The sequence below is a fragment of the Muscardinus avellanarius genome (assembly GCF_963383645.1).
Source record: "Muscardinus avellanarius genome assembly, chromosome: 13".
NCBI classification, from domain to species: Eukaryota; Metazoa; Chordata; class Mammalia; order Rodentia; family Gliridae; genus Muscardinus; species Muscardinus avellanarius.
Window position 1 is genome coordinate 47,039,227 of NC_137799.1, and position 22,397 is coordinate 47,061,623.

Below are 22,397 nucleotides of genomic sequence, written 5' to 3' on the forward strand. Positions count from 1 at the left end.
ATAACCCCCAGGTTTAACCTGCATTCTGGAAAACTCATGTCAATGTTAATAAAAGTTATGTGCTATTCCAAAAAATTAATTAAAAGAATTGCTTTTTTTTTTTTTTTCAAGAAAAATGAAGTGTAGTTTAAATGGAATAATGTAGGACCTATTATTAAACGCCTGTGTCAGTCTTTTGCTGGGCAGATGCTACTTTCCTACAAGTAGTGACTGCGTGCTTCTATCTTTCCTCTTTTTTCTTACAAATAGAGGAATTCTCTAATGAAGGCTTACTCATCAGAACACACTGATGAATGCAGAATCTTAAATGAAAAAGAAGTCAGTGGATGTGGCTTCCTGGACTCTGCTTGGACCCAAAATAAAGCGAGTGGTCGCCCCAGGGGTTTGGCTCAGGCAGGGCCTGCAGCGGCAGTTGTTTTCCATGGTTTTGCTTGAGCAGAAAGACGCTTCCCCTGGCAAAAGTTCCTGGAGTCTTGGGAGACTTTTGAGGTCTTTTTTCCCCCTCCTGTAGGGTTTTATTGTTTCTAAAAAGAGTAGTGGCACCCTTACTTGAAAAAAAAAATAGTGTGGGAAAAACAAATAAAACTACCCCAAGAAAAAAAGCAAGAAAACAAAATGAATGAAGAAATGCACATCCATCATCCTTTTGTGAGGCAACTGTTTCCGTGCACATTGGGTTAGAGTTTTCTCTTTGAGTTTTTTTTTTTTTTTTTTTTGGTTCCTTCTATTTTTAACTTTTTTCCCCCCACAAGCCAACACATCATGGTTACATAAGAAAATCAGAATTAAATATTAGCATTTTAAAAGCACCCCTTGACTCAGGATGATTTTCTCTGATGCTGCCTTGAGAGAACTTGAATTCCCGACATAAAATAATAGTTGTAAAAGCTCAGTCAACACACTTTCTGGCTGGCTTCCCATGTGGTCCTAAAGCAGCCGCCTACCCTGAGCTCCCGCCCTGGTGAAAGGCTGGTCTGCTCTGTGGCTGAGGGAGGTGCCCTGTGTTAGGCCCGGCAGGGGAGAGCTCTGTTATTCTTCCTTCCAGGATGGGCCAAAGTGAGTCATCATCTTCAATAATCAGTGGGGATTGTTGAGTATCCACAATGTGCCAGGCCTGCTGCTGGCGACCTCTTGTCTCCTAGTCCTACCAGGCATGATCCTCTCTGAGTATTTTATGAGAAAGTGAAAACAGAAGGCTAAGGAATCTGCTTTTAAGAATTTCCCTATTCAAAAGAAATAAATATATATAAAATACATACATATATATATATGCTAATGCCCATTATTACACATTTACCTCAGACCTGGTGCTGTGTCAAATGCAATCTCTTTTGATATTGTCATTTAACTCTCATAACAACACAGGTAGCTCACTTTGTTATCTCCATTTTTTTTTTTTTTTTGCTACTGGGGTTTGAACCCAGGGGCGTTCTACTTCTGAGCTATACCCCCAGCCCTATTTTTTTATTCTTTATATTTTAAAACAGGGTCTCACTGAGTTGCAAAGGGCCTCACTAAATAGCTGAGGCTGGCCGCGAACTATGATCTTTCCTGTCTCAGCCTCCCAAATGTTGGGATTACAAGCATGTGCCACCATGCCCGGTTTATTATCTCCATTTTACAGAAGAGGAAAGTAAAGTGTAGTGATGTGATATAATAAGCTGAAGAGCCCAACAGCTGTGAAAATAAATGGTAGACCCAGAAGTCAAACCCAAGCAATCTGATCTCAGACTCTTTTATAGTGTATGTGTGTGTGCACACACACATGCGTGCGTATGCATTTATTACTGGTGATTCAAGCCAGAGGTGTTCTACCTCTGAGCTACTATTTTATTTTTTAATATTTGACACAAGGTCTCACTAAGTTGCAGAGGGCCTTGCTAGATTGCTGAGGCTCACTGTGAACCTGTGATTCTTCTGTCTTAGCCTCCAAAATACTAGAAATAGAGATGTGTGCCACCACTCTCTGCTTAAATTCTTTTATACTTTGCCACTACTGTATAAGATCCAGAAACCAAGAGACATAGAGCACAGGGCAAGCTAACTGAACCAGCTGCCCCATGGGTGACATAGTGGGTATACCAGCCAGGGTAAGGGCCACAGTCTATCCACTGCATGGCTCAGTTAGGATTTTTGTGTGTGTGTGCCATTCTTACTGCTGGAAATTCAGCTCTTTAAATGGCCACAGGTCTCTCCTTCTCATTCTCTTGGGTGAATGACTTTTGCCCTGGGGACCCCCTGTGTATGCCAGACCAGGTATATCAGGCTCCCTGATTCAGGGAGTTTTTTAAACATTAGAGTGCATCCAAGTCAATGTATTCAAAAGTGAGAGGTTGGACCCAAGGGTCTACCTTGTAAACATGTGCCCCAAGTGATCTTGGTCTTCTTGAGGGTCCCCAAGCCAGGGAAATCTCATAGGTAGTTAGTGCACAGATGGTATAGGGTGTATCAGGTTTGTTTGTTTCTTTCTTTCTTGCTTGCTTGCTTTTTAAATTTGGAAGCCACTGCCTTCTACCAGAGTCGTCAGAGCTCAAGAGAAGAAATGTGAAAGAGAAAAGGCATAGAAAAAGAGGCGGCGCTGGGGGAAGAATGCAGAATTCAAGAATAGAGCTTCAAGCTCATAAATATTTGTTGGGGAGCAAGGGATCAAAACAAGGGCCAGAAGGGTGAGCAGAAAGAAAGGCTGATTAGGGGGGTCAGGAGAGAAGGGAAGGGTGGGCTGGCCCTTCGTGCAAGAGGCAGCTTGTGTTGAAACCTGCTTGATGGCAGTGCTGGACAGATGGGTGTGTGAGCCCTGATCCTAGATGGGCCAGGCGTGGGGGGAGGTGAGCCAGGAGACTAGCGAGGGGTTTGGGTTGTTTAGGCATAAAGGAAGCACTACAGATCCAGAGCTCCAGAGAGGAAGAGAGACAGGAGCTGCGGCTTCCTAACAGTGTGGTCAGGAGAGGTCCCTTGGAGCAGGAGGAGGTTGCAGTGATGGTCCAGGCCTGGAAGGAGCAGGAGCAGAGACCTAGTCGCTGACAGCCGCGTGGTGCTGGGGGTCTGCTGAGTTCTTCTGAATGATGAAGCCAAATGGGTAGCTCCTCAGAGGTGTTTGAGTGACAGTTGGGAGGGGGCAGCCTCCCTCTCCCTGCTTTAGCTACAGAGGACAGAAGTTTTATTTTTATAGAATTGTGTCTTGCATGAGACATTATTTGGAAGAAAAATAGAGCTTTGTTGTTTAAAACATCCTGAAGTTTACCAAGGGGATAAAAAAAATCTTTATATATTTACCTATATACCTACATACCTAAAGAGGAGTGAAGTCAGGGTCATTTTAAGCACCAGGCTTGCTGGAGTATTAAGAGACCCATGGCCTAGTGGGGAGAACACAGACCTGGAGGCTGATGATTCACTCCCAGGCCCAGGCCTTTCCTACCTGTGCCTTAAAAATTCACTTCACTTTCTGAGCATTAGGTAGTGTTTTTTTTTTTTTTTTTTTAACATGTAAAGGCATTGAATTGAATTAAGTGATTTGTTTTCAAGAGTTCTTGTGCTATAAAATCTTATCAGTAAGGGTCTTGCTATCAGAGTGGGTGGAGCACCAGAGCAGGAGAAAAATTGGTTCTGTGATATTGTGTAGGGACACAGACTGTAAGGGGCTGGGGATCAGGGTGGATGCAGCAGAGAAAGCTTGGGGAAGAGCAACAATGGCACAGAAGTAGAGTTTGCAATAAAGAAGGTGATATATTGCTTTTTCTTTTTCATTCATTCATTCTTTTTCTTTTCTTTCTTTTTTTTTTTTTTGTACTGGGGATTGAACTCAGGGGCATTCTATCTCCAATCTACACTCTCAACCCTTTTATTTAAAAAAATTTTATTTTAAAAGAAATTCACTAAATTGCTGAAGGTCTTGCTAAATTTTTCAGATCGGCCTCAAACCTGTCATCTTCCTGTCTCAGCTTCCCAAGTACTGGGATTACATGTGTGCACCACTATATCCAGCCATATCTTCTTCTATTAGGAAAACAAAAATACCAAGCTGATTAACTTCCTCTCTTTTGAGGTATATCTTTTAAATTTTTCAAAAAAGCACACAGAGGTCTTTGCTGAAAAGGTGTATACCAAGCAGTACCTTGAATTTTTAAACCTTCTTTTAGGGCCAGGAATGCTTCCAAAGGAGCTGAGTTTTCATTGAATGCTGCATTATGGAAATATGCTCGCTATTTACATGTGCATGGGAAATGGTGTGTCCAGTATCTGTGCTTGATCTTCCTGTGAAGTAGCTGTTTTCCGAGAAGGATTCGTCTGGTCTCATCAGAATGATGGGGGCTTGCTGCTCTTAGGGAAAGTGCCAATTATCTATGTAGTATTTGGTTATCAATCATTTAGATAAGTAGTTTCACTGCCCAAGGTTCCTGAGTCCCTCTTTGTGCCCATCCTGTGCTGCCATGAAATCTAGGGGACAATCCCCGCCTTTATGGCCGGACAGAGGGGCCAGCCATGAGAGTCCAGAACACAGCATGGGGCAAGGTCAGGGGACACATGTATAAGAGGTGCATGTAAGATGCAGAAGACACAGGCCTGGAGCAATCCGCCCTCCCTCCCTTCTTCCTTCTTTCTTTTTTTTTTTTTTGAAATCTTTTTTATTTTTATTTTTTATTTTTTATTGGTGCACTGTATTCATACATCATAGTGGGATACAAACTTTTGTAGACATACATGCACGCATCGCCCAGTTAGCCCCTACCCGATCCCTACCCCATTCCCTCCCCATCCCTCCTTCCCATGCTTGGCTTACTGGTTGACATCTAGTATTATAACAATTTATCCAAAATTAAAAATGATAATCTCACATAACAGTTTCATTTGTCTGATACCAAGCTTTTGATGACTTAAAGATAACATTTCAATATTTCTTTTTGCTTTCTTTCTTTCCAGAGAATATTTTTTTCTATTTTTTTTAGGTGAAACTATCATATATTTATATATTTATTTTTCAGAAAAAAACCTATCCTAATATGGAATATGGACTCTAGATACCCAAAACGATCTTGAAAAAGAACAAAGCTAGAAGATATATATTTTCTGATTTCAAACCATATAAAGCTACAATAATTGAATCAGTGTAGTACCGTTCTAAAGGCAGATATATAAACCATTAGAGTTAAATACAAGCCTAGAGCTAAATTCTTCCCTATACTATCAAGTTATTTTTGACAAGGTTTCCACGAACATTTGGTGGTGAAAATAATAATCTTTTAACTAAATATTGTTGAAAAATAATAATTACATGGAAAAGAATAAAATTGAACCCTTACCTAATCCCATATACAAGTATTAACTCAAAATAGATAAAAGACCTAAATATAAATCTTAAGACTATAAACTTTTAGAAGAAAATCTGGGTCATAAAACCTCACAACATTGAAATTGGCAGTGATTTCTTGGATATGATTTCAATGGCACAGGCAACAGAAGAGTATACAAACTCCCTAAAAAATAAAAAAATATTGTATATCCAAAGACAATGTAAACAGTTAAAATTACTAATAGAATTGGATAAAATATTTCCAAATGCTATATCTGAAGGTATATTAATATTCCAACTAGAAATCCTAAAAATTAACAACAATAAAGGCAAACAATACAATTTAGAAATAGGTAAAAGACTAACATAAATAATGAATCTCCACAGATAACCAATCTTAGTTGTCTGTTGGATGGAAAATCTTGTTTCTCTGGTTCTAGTGTGTGTTACCTATTTCTTCTTTGTAGTTAATCTCTTTGAGTATTTTCTCCAGCACTGGTTTTGAAGACATAAATTCCTTCAGTTTCTGTTTGTCATGGAAGCTTCTTATTTTTCCATCTAATTTGATAGAAAGTTTTGCTGGGTAGGACATTTTTGGCTGGAAGTTGTTTTCTTTCAGAGTTTGGAATATGTTACTCCAAGCCCTTCTGACTCTCATGACTTGGTTTGGGAAGTCTGGAGTGATTCTAATTGATTTGCCTCTGAATGTCACTTGGCCCTTTGTTTTTGTTGCCTTTAAGATTCTCTGCTTGGCTTCCACATTGGTCATTTTGACAATTATGTGGTGTGGGGAACCTCTTCTCCGATCCTGTCTAAAGGGAGTTCTATAGGTTTCCTGGATCTGTGTATCAACCTCTTGCTCTATGTTTGGAAAATTTTCTGCTATTACTTCCTTGAAGAGATTGTTGATCCCTTTGGTATCACCTTCTTTTCCCTCCTCTATTCCAGTTATTCTTAGGTTAGCTCTCTTAAAATGGGCCCATATTTCTTCAATGTCAGATTCCTGCTGTTGGATATTTTTTTCTAGATTAGAAGCTATGCGTTCATTTTTGGAGTGTTCATCTTCTAAGAGCAAGATTCTGTTCTCCATGTGTTCTAATCTGTTGTTTGTGCTTTGAATTGAGGCCTTTACTTCATTAATTGCATCCTTTATCTCTTTTTGGCTCTCTCTGAGTTCTTTTTGAAGCACCTCTATTATTTCTACAGTTATTTTCCTGATTTGATCTTCTAGAAATCTCTGAATTTCTGTTTTATCCGGTTCTGATGTTGTGGGTTGTGGGCATTCATTGCTCCAGTGTTATTCCTCTTTCCCATGATTTCGGAAGTTTGTGCCTTCTCTGGGTTCTTCCCTTGGGTCACTATGACTTCACTTAAGGTGCTCTGGATCTCGAGTCTGTAGTATCTCAGACCCCACTACTCCTTTACTGGGTTGTATCACAGAGTCTCCGACCCAGGGAATCAATAGAGGCTGCTTTAAACTATGGGGGGTACCAGGTTGCACGTTCTCCTATGGTGTGATATCTCTGCCACCACCACTCCCCCACTGGGTCAAGTCCCAGGGAGTACAGTACTGGGATTTCTCCTCTGTGGCCCACAATTTGACTCACTGTTTTTGAGTTCGCAGATGTAGCTGTACTGGACTCGGTGAATTTGTTGCTGCTGCCGCCGGTGGCAATATGGCACCGCTGCTACGCCCTCGGCCGTGAGGCTGGCTTATTTCTTCTTGGTTTTGAGTTCCACTCTGAGTGCCTGCAGCGTGTGCTGAGCTCAGCCACTGGGAGCTTTAGATGTTCCCTGCGCTGAAAAATCCCACCTTGCTGTTCCGCAGCGGCTCACCTCGGCTTGCTGTAGCCGTCCGTTGAACTCGCCGCTGCCGCCGGCAGTATGGCACTGCTGCCACGTCCTCGGGCGTGAGGCCGGTGTATCTCCTCTGTGGCTCTGAGCGCTGTTCTCAGTTCGCTTTCTCTCTGGAGCCTGGTGTTTTTTTGTTTTTGTTTTTGTTTTCTTGTTTGTTTGTTTCTCTGGTGATTGTGTTTTCTGGCTATGAAAGGCGCTGATTTTGTGGTAATGGAGATTGGTTGTTAGCGGGGCTCTTAAGCCCCGCTTTTCTCGGTTGCCATCTTCCCGGAAGTCTCTTCCTTCTTTCTCTTCCTCCTTGCCAGGAGTTGGAGTTGAACCAGAGAGAAGTTTGAAGAAATTGAGGCTGGGCAGGTGAGAAGCCATATCTTGGTGGATAGGAAGTTTTTAAATTCCCTGTAGAGAGCACTTCTGCTATCACGTACCCTGGATGGTAGCCACATACAGGAGCTCGGGGCTATCAGGCCCAGAGCTGGCTCACAGATGAGGAGTACTCCATTCTGAGTATGCTCATGCTCCGTGCTGCAGCAGGGCAAGATCTGGGATAAGTGTGCTCCAACTGGAGTGTCTTCAATCTGAGAATAATTGCGAAGACAATGCTTTTCTAGAGAGTAGTCACAGACCTCTTGCAGATAAAAGTAAATTGTGTCTTTAGCTCTCCCTGAATTGAGTGACAAGAGAGGGCGGGGGAGGTGGGGAAAAAGGGAAAGAGAGGAGGAGAAGAATGAGAAGAAGGAGAAAGGAGAAGGAAAAGAAGAAAAGGAAGGAAGGAAGGAAGGAAGGAAACAACTAATTGCATGGACAAGCCAATCTGTGCAACTTAACACTGGGTCTCTCAGAAAGGCCCCCAATAAGCAAATAATATCATTCTTCTCTAAACAGCTTTGAAATTGATTGAAACAACAAAGACAGAGTTTGGCTTTATTGCTCTTTGAAGCCTGAATGGAGGATATGGCCCTAGGTCTGTTGCTGATGCAAACCCCTATGTACCCACCTTTCCCCACTCAGTGAAGGAGGGCACAGGCCTCCTCTACCCACTCGGGCAGAATACATGGGAAACAGCAAACAGTACAGTCCTTGAGGGTGGACAAGGGAAGGCTGAGCCACCTGCACACGTGCAGTTTATTCTTCTCAATTTTATCAATTAAATGAATTCGTTCTCCTTCTTCCCCTGGGGCAACATTAGTAAAAGGACACAGAAAGGTCAGTAGTGTGCTTAGAGATAATTCTTCTTCATAAAAGTCAGGAGTGGGGAGACAATGCTGCCCTTGAACATATTCCAAGATTTTGTACATTTTGAGGCTCAGATGGTTGGGTCTTGTGGAGAAAGAACAGACCAGATTATGGTTGAGGACTCCCAATGGATATGAAACCTGATAACACGAGAACTCTGGATCGATAAACGCAGCACTTGATATTTGCCTGTCTTTACTAGTGTAACCTCACTGATCCCCAGACACACTGCGATATTGCATTTGGTACCTCCTTTAGCCATTTAGCCTACCAGGGTAACTAGTCAATGGCAGAGCATGGACTCCAGTCCACGTCCTTGTGTCTGTAAAGGTTAGGCATTTTCAGTCTTCAAGGTGTACCCAGGGTTTGCAAGTCCATGCTTATCTCAAGTTTATTTCAGGCTTCTTGTTTTACTCTATGGACATATTCCAGAGGGCAGAGTTGATAGGATCCTTAATTACTTGTCTCAATTCTATCTCAGGTTCATCCACTTTCTACCTGTTTTCATCTAGACAGTTTGAAAAGCTCCCAGGTAGATGCTTGTCGCTTGTCTGTTCTCTCTTGAGAGTTTCTAGAAATGCAGGTTTAATACTCTGGCAGGATCTCTGTATTCTGATAACAGGGGTAACTTTTAAGCAGTTTAGAAGGCTACTCCTGTTATCAGCATACAGAGGTCATAAACTACTGTGTTATGTTAAATGTAGTGCTTAGTCAGTCACAAGAAATAATATATCGAATGCTCTCCCTAATACGCAGAAGCTAAGGAGAAAATGAGTCATAGGAGGAACTTTAGACAAAGAAGGAGAAACTATTGATGAGCAAATAAGGTGAACTAACTGAGGGAGATGGGAGGGGGAAGAGGGAAATTCCCTAATATACATGATGTACATTCACAAACATATCAAACTCAATCACAGCCAAACATGAGGGAGGGAGGAGGGAATGGGGTGGAAATTGGGTAAGGGCTAATTAGATGATGTGTGCACAAATGCCTCTACCATCTTGTACCCCATTAAGATGTATGTCTACATGCACCAATACTTTTTTTTTTTAATGTAGAGCATTTAAAATTCAGCATGAGAAGATTTGATGCTGGATTCTGAAAATGTTTTTTCTCTCACTAAGGGAAAGACAGGAGGGTTATAATTTGCCCTGGTATATACAAAGTCATAAAATAAGCTTTTAGGCTTTGGGTTTAAAATGTACCCCCAAAAAAGTATGTCTTCAATTCAGGAAGGTTCAGGGCGGGGCATAACTAACTGGAGGAGATGAGTCACTGGGGAATTGGCTTTTGGGACTCTTTTTGTCTCTGGCCCCCTGTTCTCACTCTTTGCTTCCAGTTGGCCACCAGGAGCTGAGAACAGCTTTCCTCGGTGATAATCTGCTGCCATATTTCTACCTTGGAGCTGGCCAATCATGGAACCATGAGCCTAAATTGACTTATTTATTTATTTATTTATTTATTTATTTATTTATTTATTGTGGTGCCGGGGGTTGAACCTAGGGGCATTCTACCTCCAAGATACACCCCCAGCCCGATTTTTTAAATTTTATTTATTTATTTATTTATTTATTTATTTATTTATTTATTACTTTTGCAGTACTGGGGCATTCTACCTCTGAGCTACACTGCCAGACCTATTTTTTATTCTATTTTTGGAAAAAGGGACTCACTGAGTTGCAAAGGGCCTCACTAAGTAGCTGAGGCTGGCCACGAACCCGTGATCCTCCTGTCACAACCTCCCAAATACTGGGGATTACAAGTGTGCACACTTGTTGTTCTTGTCAGATATTTTGGTCACTGTGTTGAAAACACTAACCAAAGCCTAAGTCATGTGCACTAGGCTTTATTACAAGCAAAAACGTTGGAACTCCCTCATAATATTAGCCTAAATATGTTCTAAATGTTGGGGAATATTGACTCATCATTAAGTCACTAATATAAGTATCATTTCCTTTTGCCTGAGAATTAGCAGTCCACCCAACCCTTCATCAGGAAGGAAGCATTTTTTTCCTTTCCTCCTATGCAGGGCTCCCCTTGCCATTCTGTCCCCCTCCTACCCTCTTACTCACAAACACACTTCTGCTGTGACTGAATCATCTTGTTACATCATTCTTCATGTCAAGTCAAAAGTTGTAGTTCCCTTTGTCACCAGTCACCATCTCAACCATATAATTGGTTCCCATTTATGAAGTGCTTTCATTGGTGGTATCTCTTTAATTTTCACAGTAACTTCAAGATGTAAGCACCATTTATCTTTAAAGAAAACAAAACAAGTCCATCAAGGGTGTCTTGTAAAAAAATGTAGCCAATTAGTTATTGCCAGGATTTGAATCCAGGTCTTCTGACTCCAGACCACAAATGTTTAAGAAAGATATGTCTTTAGGAGTAACACATGACATTTTACACATGGATGTGTCTACGTTTCTCCCATCTCCTTCCTGGACCCCCTTAGATGTGCTCTAGACCTTTCTCTGAGTCTCAAATTCACTTAGAACAGCTAAGGGTAAATAAGTCTGTTGACAGTTATAGGAACCAACTTCCTTGGATTTAAACATTTTTTCTGTAAAGTAAGATTTTTCCAGGAAATGATTGGCATACCTGTCTCCAAGAAGAAAAAAATAGAAATGGTAATTGACAATGACATTTATCCTGGTATCGGCTGACCTGCCTTATCCTTTATTTTAGCTGTTATAATTGCTTTTTCTGTAGTTTCCTTCCAATCCACCTTTCTCCTATTTCACCTGACATAGGTATTGTGTTCTCAAATAATTTATATGTTTTTTAAACCATAAAATAATATTTTCTAACTAGTTAAAAGATCTAGAAACAATATAAGATTTTACTGACTAGAAGTTTTTTATCACCTCTTTTTCTTTTTAAAACTTGATAATCAATAGAGTAGTCTTTATAAAGATTAAATAGGTCAACTAAGCCCTTATAATTTTATCTTCACTGTGTATTTTTAAAACTGTGGGAAGATAGGATCAACCCATCTAAGTTTGGGCCAAAGATTCTCCATCATCCTCATTGTTGGGATTCTAATCCGTCTGCACTGGCATCTAGAAATCCTAAAGGCTTTCTAGTAGAAGGACTTTACTCTTTATATTTTAAAAAATATTTTTAAGGCCATGTCTTTCTTCTATGAACTATAAGTACGTGGTATATTAAACCACACCAAATAAATTCTACTTTTTACTCACCTTCTACCCTTTCAACTCTTTCTCACCACTGAGTATCTGCTTCAGAATGGTGATGTTTCAGAGTCTAGGAGATTCTGAATCATTATAGGTCTTTGCCAAAAACACCTGTGCCTTGATTCATTGCTAATGCAGCAGCATGAAAGGTTGCTGAGATGTTTTCATTTTGTGAATATTTGCTCATGCTTTTAGTGCTGGAGTGTCTGTATGGCCAAATCTATAAGCAGATGAAACAGATTGCCACCTGAATTGGTGCTGAAGAGCCAGAGGATGATGGGATTGAAAGTCAGGAACAGACTTTTTTAGGGCTACCCCTGTTCTTCATATCTTCCTCTGTGTTCAGGAATAACATGGGCATTTTGAAACTCTGAAATCATGTATGTCAAAGAAGATTAAAATGGGACAGCAATGTTTCTACCAGCTAATCTAACAAAATGCAATGGCATAGCAGCTCCAGGTAGAGGAGATGGATTCTTTGGAAAAGAAAATAGCAGAGCTGCTTCTCAGACAGTAGTCTCTCATTCTGGGGGGTTATGTTGTAAGCAAAACTAGCACCTAATGAGTATAGGAGTGAAACAGTGCATGAGGGTTGTGAAATGGCATCCTTAGGAACATCATTTAGAAGAACCTGGGAAGGTCAGATGATGTTCCTTTTTTTCACTTACACACCTTTAAAATAAATAAACTTAATCTATTTCTACTCAGTTTAGGGTAGAGGAGGGAAGTTCCATGAACTATCCCAGACATAAGGAGAAAAACGTAGGAGGATAATGAGAAATCATTCTCCTTTTTCAGTTCTGAAGAACTAAAATGTTAGATACCACAGTCTCTTTGAAAGGGACATGGATAGATACTGTGTCCTTTCCAGAGATGTCAGGCAGCTGCGGGCATCCCGAAGCTGGTAACATCCACTCAGTGAGTTAGTAGTGAGTTTAAGGCCTTAAGGCAGAGGTGGAGTCCCCAGTAACTAAAGACAGGGTGTTCAATTTGGTTTCACATTTGCAGTTTCACTCTAATGCAAAGTGTTCTTCATTCACTACCCGTTATTCATTCATTCAGCAAACATTCAGGAAGATGGTTCTGTGCCCATTCCTGTTCCAGCTCCTGGGGGCTGTAGCAATGGAGATGGCATTGTAACTCCTTCTCACGGAGTGTTTCTGGGGGATGTCTCTCATGGGCTTCCCTTTGGTGAATTGGTCTACTGACTGGTCCTGCCAAGAGAGGTCCTTCCTCCCACAGATCATATTTTGAACTTCTTTCCAGCTCTGGCCCCTCTCCTTTCTGGTCTTTCATCTTTCTGCCCCATCAAGTCTCTTAGAGGTGGTCATGGCTGGAGAAATAGAGCTCTCAGTCAGGAGTGAGTTGTTTCATTTCTTTCTTATCCCTGGCAAGGACTCTGATTTTTCAACTAATGAGGCAGAAGACATCAATAGGAAAAGAAAAATAAGAACTTTCCCTGCCAGCGTTGCTTGGTTACCTCATCAACATTCCCTCACAGCCCAGCCGAGTTCTCTCTGCCTGTTTTATAGTGTGTATGTTTTATTGCTAAAATTGATCTATTAAGCAGAAAATATGGAGAACACGTGGAGCTTCTGTCAATTTTATGCTGTTTGTTGGGATCTCCATTTCTCTCTTTCCAAAGACTTCACTCCTCATTGTCCTCCTCATTCCTAACCTCAGTAATAGGCTTAAGGAATCACGGCAGTGTTTGTGTTGATGCATTCAACTTTGTGGCATCAAAGGAAAACCTCAAACTCTCCTCAAAACCAGACATGAAATTGCGAACTCTTTATAGACGGGACAAATTTTAATTCATTCTGTGTCCTTAGTGCATAACCCTGTGTCTGGAAAGTAAGTGGTCGTTAGTAAACATCTATTGGTTGAGTGAGCAATTCACTTTAAATATTCATTGAGAACCAGTATTGCAACGAGTGCTATTCATAACCTACAATTCACTTAGAGTTTCTACCCAGAGAGCAAAACCTGTGGCTTGTTCTTTCCTTCTGGACACTGGACAAGGATGAAGAATCACCACTCACCACTCTGGTGTTGCTAGTGCCACATTTTATTCAGCTCAAGAAGCTTCTGTACATGCAACTGCAGTACCAGCACCTGCTCTCTGTCTGGCATTATGGAAAGGTATTCACTGGGGACTTCCTAAGTGCTGGATGCTGTGCTATCCAAATCTGTCCAGATCAAAGGATCCGGTCATTGTCACCATCTGTCCAGGCAGTTGTATTCAAAAGAAATGAGTCTCATTCTTTTTCCCCATACACAGGAACACTCAACCGAAGCCTCTGTTTATGAAGCAAACTGTCAAAAAAAAAACAAGTGGAAGTTTATTTGTTCAATCTTTTACTCATCCAACCAGGCATCCTTTTAACCAAGGGCTTCTCAAAGCACATACTTCTTCTGAGATGTCTGTAAAGTGCACATCTAATTTAGATCTGCTAGGTCTGGGGTGAAGCTCAAGAGTCTACATTTCTAGCAAGCCTCCTTAGTTAGGTCGGGCCTTGATACGTACAGTGTCAGCCATAGACCATTAGATTTGGCATCGCTTGGGAGCTTATTAGAAATGTATAGTTTTTGCTGCCATCCCAGACCATCTGCGTGAAAACCTACACTTTAGCAAAAGCACTACATTAACCTGTGCTAAGCACTGCTCTGACCCTTTAATTAGCTAATGGAATAAATTATGAGCAGGGGTCCCGATGAGTATAGGGGTTAGAAAGTAAGGCCAGGGGGTTAATTGTTCCCTTTTTCATTTCAAAACTCTGTTCAGTCTCTGTGCCTGACATTCAGCAAAAGACACAGATGGATGCTCTTGTTCGGTCATATTGGGTGGCTTGGAGACTTTGTTCTCCCTCAATTGCCATTGTCTTTAAACGTGAGGCTCCTTTGATCAACCAATCTCCTTCTCCAGAGAACTTTACCATAGACTGGAAAGTTTAATCAGAAAAGACAGCTTCACATCCAACCATGTCAGAAGGATGAACAGTTTTGGATCAAGCTCCAGGAGAGTAGCGTTTCTACTTGTTTTTCTATGGAATGGCAGTGACAATGTGTCTGCTCCATCTTCCCTTACACACTTCTTGTGAGGAGCTTGAAATATAAATGGGCAGAAGTTTTGACAACAAACTTCCACCATACAAGTTATTGTGAGGGTTATAAATGTTAGTAATATATATTATTATATTATATATTATATAATATATAGTATATATATTATATAATGTATGTATGTGTGTATATATATATATATATATATATATATATATATATATATAGTCTGGCCCATAGCAGAGCTTAATAAATAGTTTAAAACAGCAGATTAAGAGACTCAGATGGGAAATGAGAGGATTATTTTAAAACTAATTAAAGTTTTGGGTAAACACCCATTCAGTTCAAGAGACTGATAGCTTTTTTTTTTCTTTTCTTGCGATACTGGGGATGGAACCCAGGGGCATTCTACCTCCAAGCTACATCCCCAGCCCTATTTTTTATTCTTTATTTTTAAACAGGGTCTCACTGAGTTGCAAAGGGCCTAAGTAGCTGAAGCTGTCCATGAACTGTGATCCTCCAATCTCAGCCTCCCAAATGCTGGGATTACAAGTGTGCACCACCATGCCCGGGTAAGAGACTGATATATTGAAGTTTGTTATATATAAGTATCTTTAGAAGAAAAATCCCCAAACCTTAAATAAGGTGTTTTTTGTTTGTCTGCTTGTTTGTTTGTTTGTGGTACTGGGAATTGAACCCAGGAGCATTCTACTTCTGAGCTACACCCCCAGTTTTTATTTTTATTTTTTTTTTTATTTTGAAGTAGGGTCTTGGTAGGTTGTGGAATGTCTTACTAAGTTAATGAGGCTGGGCTTGAGCCTACAATCTTCTTGTCTCAGCCTCCCAAGTATCGGGATTAAATACATGTGCCACCATGCTTTGGCATGCTTGGCTACAAACAAGGATTTACTATATCTTTAAATATTTGTAGGTACCAATCACTGAAAGACTTTGAGGATTGCTCTGATTGTCCTGTTATTCACATACTCCCTTCTGAAGTGCCGTACACAGCGGTTAATCGCATCCATGAGAGGCTGGTGTTGGGATGGTACTATTGTGAGAAACACTCCAGACAGTGGGGAAACAGCAGAATTAGGGGTACCAAGGGTCATGCAAAGTGATGAAGGAAGATTGTTCTGAGGAGCGTGGGAACTGATGGTACCCTCATTATGAGAATAACAGAATAGCAAGCATCTTTGCTCAAGACATGGAGAGGCAGCTGCTGTGGGTTATTACTGCTTTACTGTCAGCAATTACACATCGAAGACATAGAGGGACTATTGTCTATTTAAAAGAAACAAATTCCTTACCATTCTTTCTATCTTCCCAACCTCTAACTCACCCTTGTATTTTAGAAATGTCCTTTTAAGTCCCTCAACTTTCTTAAGCCTCTTTTCAGGCAGGCTAAGCCTCTGGGAAGGTCTTCTTTTGAGAAAGAGATTGCCCCATACTTTCCCTAGAGACGACAGAGTTTGTGTGTTGACATCCTTGCTGGTGATATTGCAAAATCCCCTGGAGTGTGATTTCACACACAGCCTCAGGCAGAGTGTCATAGGACCTGCTTTTGTACATGGTTCTCTTTGTGGGGCTGGGGACTGAATGCTCAGGCCATGGGAGAAGGAGGAAACAGAGCCACCTCTTAGATAAGGCATTTCCCTGAAAATCTCTTAGGAAGACAGCAGGGTGAAGAGGGAGGAAGCAAGTAGTAGAGCTGCAGAGAGCAACAAGAAAGGGCATGGGCCATGGTCAGCAGCTCTAAGCAAAAGGCAGAGCCTATGGGGGAAGCAAGATGTCTCAGGAATATCCTTTTTCCTAATAACACAAGGTCCAATGCATCACCAAGCCATGGTGGAGTGTGGAATGGCAGAACCCACTCCAGCTGGGAATAAAGCAGTTTGGTGGGACCAGGCTTCAATCCTTTTTTTTTTTTTTTTTTTTAAATTTTGGAGCTGGAGATTAAACCCAGGGACATTCTATCTCCAAGCTCCATCCCCCACTTTTTTTTTTTTTTTTTTTTTTTTGAAACAGCATCTCACCAACTTTCGGATAAGTTGCTGAGGCTGGCCTGAACCTGCCATTCTCTTGTCTGAGCCTCCCAAGTAGTGGGATTATAACAGATTCCATGATGGGCTTTTCTGAATCTGACCTCAGCTGCTGGCTTGCATTGTTAGAGTCTGACCTATGGATGCATGGGTCATCTCCTAAAGCAAACCCACAGGACACAGCCTCTGCCTCTGGCCATTCTACACTAGCAGTCTTTGGGGATATGTGAACAAAAGTAAGAGGGATAAAGCTCTGCATAAAGGAAACTTCATGAACCAGCAGGAAGGACATCACTTTGAATGATATCACTCTAGAGAATTTAAGGCCTATTGCCAGGCATGGCTACACATGCTTATAATCTCAGTAGCTGGAGACTGAGACAGGAAAATCACAAGTTCAGGACCAGCCTAAGCAATTTAGCAATACTCTTAGCAACCTAGCAAGACCCTTTTTCAAAATAAAAAATAAAAAGAAATTGGGGTATAACTTAGAAGTAGAATGTCCCTGGGTTCAATCCCCAGTACCACACAAAAAAAGAAAGAAAAAAGATTATAAGAATATATATATTTATATATACTTGCATATATAAATATATTATATAATCATACTATATATTTTATTATATATTACATAATATATCATAATTATATAATTATATTATTTATTTTATATTATATACTTAAATGTGTATCCATATAATATATAATATATTTTATAACAAGTTATATGTTAAATATAATATTAAAATTTATCACATATTTTATAATATAACATATATAACATATATTAGATAATATAACATAATATATAATATAATACCTGATTATAATAATATAGAATATATATATTACATATAACATATAAAGATATAAGGAAAAGAATATAGTAATATATTATGGTCCTTTGTTAGTTATAGGACCTTGTTTTATGTCTTGGAGATCCAGGGGGAATGATACTGTTACAAGTCTATTATAAACTTGTAAACTTCAGTTGATTCTTTTGAGGTCAAATGAGATAATAGAGATATGAACAGTGAAATTTATGAAGCTGCACTGTCCAATATGGCAGCCACTAGCCATATGCAACTATTTAAATTTAAACTAATCAGGATGCAGTAAAATGTAAAATTGAGTTTCTTAGTTATACAAGATGCATTTCAAGCAGCTACCATGTTATACAACAAACACATGGAGCATTTGCACATGACCTCAGAAAGTTCTATTGGACAACCCTGTCAGTGTCCATCTAGGGTGTGATATTAGGGATATAAAACATGGCACACTGTAGGGACAACAAATGCTGTCATATACGAGAATTCTTAGGAACAACCGATTCAAGTTAGCTGAACTAAAATAAGAGATTTTTTTTTAACAAATTCAGGAAAAATTAATGGACCCCCAAAGGCTGGAAGCACAGCTAAACTTCAAGGTGATTCAGAACCACTTCCTAGAAGAATATCTGGAACTAAAGAAGCCACTTTTCTCACTGTCTGTCTCTTTCTCTCTGGTCTTTCTTTCCTATGGCCTCTTGGTCATTAGTCTCTTTGTTTTTCTTTTTCTTTTTCTTTTTTTCCCCCAGCACTGGGGATGAAACCCAGGGGCATTGTACCTCCGAGCTACACCCCCAGACCTAATTTTTAGTCTTTTATTTTTGAAACAGGTGTCATGAGTTGCAAAGGGCTTCACTAAGTACCCGAGGCTGTCCAAGAACCACAATCCTCTGGTCTCAGCCTCCCGAATGCTGGGATTACAAGCATGTACCATTATGCCCAGCTCTAGTTTCTGTTTCTTTATGTGCCTTCCCCCTTCTCCTTTGCCTCTTTCTCCTCCTCCTCCTCCTTCCTCTACTCCCCCTCTTCCTCATCAGTCTCTCTCTCTTCCCTCTTCAGTCACCCCCTCTTGGTTCTTTAGACCAAGTTCTCAACTACACTACACATTATCTGTGTAGGGCTCAAAAAGACCCAATTTTTATCTCTTCTTGTAGATCATGTCCGATAAAAGCTGGCTGCTGACTCTAAATTCCTTAGAGAAATGTTCTGATCAACCAGCTTGACATAACAGCCAGACCTCCTCCCACCATTTCTATCTGGAGAAACAGGGGGAGTGCCCCTGTACTTACTCAACATTAAGAAGGAGCAGCATGGGATACAATTGAGTTATTGACACATTTGTCCTCGACACCTCGGGGAGGCCGACTGAGCTTATGATCGCCCGCAGAAGAGCCATCAGAGATTAGGCAACGGCCATGAAGGAAGAGCATGATATCATTTCTTCTCCAGTTGTTTGCATGGTTCACACCACTGGTGCAGACTCACAGGCTGTGGTTGAATCTGCCATCCAAGTCCTTGGATGGAGGTGGCACAGCCAGGGACACCAGGTGGGAATCGCATCTCAGCCTTTGCTGTTTCTTAAAACAGAACACTCACAAGTTCTCTTTCCTCTTCTGCCTTTAGGAAGGAACATGAGGTTCCCTTGGAAAGCCTTCAAGAGGAAGATGGAAGGGGCCATTTAGGAGGCACTTGAAGGAGCAGGTTGCAAGGCTGGGGCCCGAGGGCTGGCAGTGGAAAACCCTGTTGGGTTGTGATCTCTCACTGAGAAGTTCCAAGTGCCTTTTTGCTTCCTGCAAGAGAAAGGAAGAGAAGGAGAAGACCATGTCCATAGCCCTGAAGCAGGTGTTCAACAAGGACAAGACCTTTCGGCCCAAGAGGAAATTCGAACCTGGCACACAGAGGTTTGAGCTGCACAAACGGGCTCAGGCATCCCTCAACTCGGGTGTGGATCTAAAGGCAGCCGTGCAGCTTCCCAGCGGGGAGGACCAGAATGACTGGGTGGCAGTGCACGTGGTAGACTTCTTCAATCGGATCAACCTCATCTACGGCACCATCTGCGAGTTCTGTACGGAGCAGACCTGCCCTGTGATGTCAGGGGGCCCCAAGTATGAGTACCGGTGGCAAGATGACCTCAAGTATAAGAAACCCACTGCACTGCCCGCTCCCCAGTACATGAACCTTCTCATGGATTGGATCGAAGTCCAGATCAATAATGAGGATATATTTCCGACATGTGTGGGTAAGTCTATGACTAGCTTCTCAGATTTGTTTTTTGCTCTACCCATCCACCAAGCTGAGAATGTATACAGAAGGTGCTTCTTCCAGAGCTGCCTTTGAATGACTGATAGCACCTAGGTCATTGTTTCCTTTAATTCCATTAGACACACATGCCTGTAATTTCCTTTTCCATATATAATAACTTCATTGAAATGAAAAAATTATTTATAAACCACTAGCAATTATTTTGTGGACCCCAGTAGTACACATGTCACATGCCAGGGGATACTAGAGAAATGCTAGATTCAATCTTTTGGCTTTCTTAAGAATAGCACGCTTGTAATCCCAGCATTCGGGAGGCTGAGACAGGAGGATGGCGGTTCACAGATAGCCTCAGCTACTTAGTGAGGCCCTCTGGAACTCAGTGAGACCCGGTTTCAAAACAAAGAATAAAAAATAGGGCAAGGGCTATAGCTCAGAGGTCGAATGCCCCTGGGTTCCATCTCCAGACCTGCCCCCACTCCAAAAAAAGAATAGACTCCAAACCCACCAGTTATCTTGGTTAGATTTTTATTTTATTTTATTTTATTTTACTTTATTTTATTGCTAATTGACTAAGGTTATCCTGACTCCGCTACAATTACTGGTAGCATTTATTTCTCAAATTAATAAGTCCCAGTGTGGGAATTCATAGATTTGTGGGAAAACAAGTGAAAAGGGGTTCACATTGTAAGGAAATAGAGATCCTGGCATTCTCCTCCCTCTCCTGATCATGAGTTGTTAATTTCAATCTGTTCTGTTAACTCCTCCTCCTCCTCCTCCTCCTCCTCCTCCTCCTCCTCCTCCTCCTCCTCCTCCTTCTTCCTTTTTGTGGTACTGGGGATGGAACCCAGGGGCATTCTGCCTCCAAGCTACACCCCCAGCCCTATTTTTTTTATCTTTTATTTTGAAACAGGGTCTTATGAAGTTGTGGAGGGCCTCACTAAATAGCTGAGGCTGTCCGTGAACCTGTGGTTTTCCTGTCTCAGCTTCCCAAATGCTGGGATTACAAGTGTGTGCCAACATACCGGGCTAACTCTGACCCTTTCTTAACAGGATCTCTCGAAATGCAAATGCTTTGGTTCGTTTTTTGCTATAGGCCATAAAACTCAAGAGGAAGGCGCAACATTTTACCTCTATTTTTTTTTTTTTTACACCGTGCGTCATGAATTTCTCACATATTGATGGAGTTTTGTTTGTTTGTTTTATTTTGTACTGGGGGTTGAACCCAGTGACATTCTTTCTCTGAGCTATATGTCCAGACTTTTTTTATTTTTAAATCTTGAAACAGGGTCTTGCTAAGTGGTTGAGGTTGAATTCGAACCTATGATCCTGAGGCCCAAGGCTCAACAAGAATGAGCACTATCCTACTTTCACTGTTGTATCTCCAGTGCCTAGCACAGTGCCCTGGAGCCTGTATGGCATTCAGGAAATATTTCTGGAATGACTCCATAAATATTGTACTATTGGAAATCATTCTTAAAAGGCCCTGAGATTGCTGGGTACAAAAAAACAGTATTTGAAACACATCACTGAAATCATTTCTAGGTGGGGGCGTCCCCCTGTGGCATGTGGAAAGTTGAGAAGAGGCAAATGGAAGTAATTAAGCTTATATCAGAAAAAAGTATAATAAGTTGATTGGTACAGTATGGCACATCTTGAAATATTCAGCACACAACCCAATTTGTCAGAATCCCCGTTTTGTCTTGGCTTGTCCAGGTTCCTGTTGCTCTTCATCTTTCTTATCCCTTGTTAACAGGAAAGAGGCAGGTTCAAAACCTCCCCTGGGTTTATGTTAAGCACCTTTGAACGGTGGGAATTCCTTAGGTTCTTGTCTTTTGGGACCTTCATTGACTGTCTGAGGTTACTTTTGTTGCCTGGAGGAATTATTCTCTTTCAGAAACCTTACCAGCAGCTGCCAAAGCTTCATGCAGAACAGATGATAACAATGAATAAATATAAACAAATGTGCACAAAGGTAGCTCCTCTCCCTCCTTCCCCTGTGCCTGCTCCTGGATGCTTTGAACTCTGGGAACTCCGCGCTGGCAGCTGTGGTTACCACGTAGAATTGATGGCCAGAAATGGTAGCGCGTGTGCGTTACTTGAGAATCGAGCAGCTTCTGGCCATCTGCTTGGAAGAATGGTGCATAATATGTGGTTTTAGACTTTTCTTAGAGGAAATCAGTGCATCCCCCCATTTCCCCCAGAGTAATTTCACTCTGCTTTCCTTTTCTAGACATTTCCTTTGTCATTCAACATACTAGGGGAACAAGCTGAGTCCTCTGTTCCAGCTCTGCCCAATCCATGCTCTCGAGCATGCTAGTACTCTGAGAGGCTTTAATGTAATTTTTCCTCTCATGGGAAAAATACATCTGAGAAACACTGAGTGAAATTGACTTCCTTACCACTGGACTTTTTTTTTTTTTTTTTTTTTTTTTTTGTGGTACTGGGAATGGAACCCAGGGGCTTTCTACCTCTGGGCTATACTCCCAGACCTATTTTATATTTTATTTGGAAACAGGGTCTCACTAGTTTGTTGAGTGCCTCACTAAGTAGCTGAGGCTGGCTTCAAACCTGAGTGATCCTCTTGTCTCAGCCTTCCAAGTACTGGGATCACAAGCATGCACC

General features: G+C 41.1%; 1 protein-coding gene across 1 annotated transcript in view; it reads left to right on the forward strand.

The window, feature by feature from the left end:
- Nucleotides 1-19,334: 19,334 nt before the first annotated feature.
- MOB3B (MOB kinase activator 3B) overlaps nucleotides 19,335-22,397 on the forward strand; it is a gene marked incomplete at both ends in the record, with an annotated part of 102,599 nt that continues 99,536 nt past the window's right edge. The window contains one exon of the mRNA XM_080708953.1: nucleotides 19,335-19,752. Coding sequence (XP_080565079.1) covers nucleotides 19,335-19,752 — 418 coding nt within the window. The remainder of the gene's footprint in view (nucleotides 19,753-22,397) is intronic.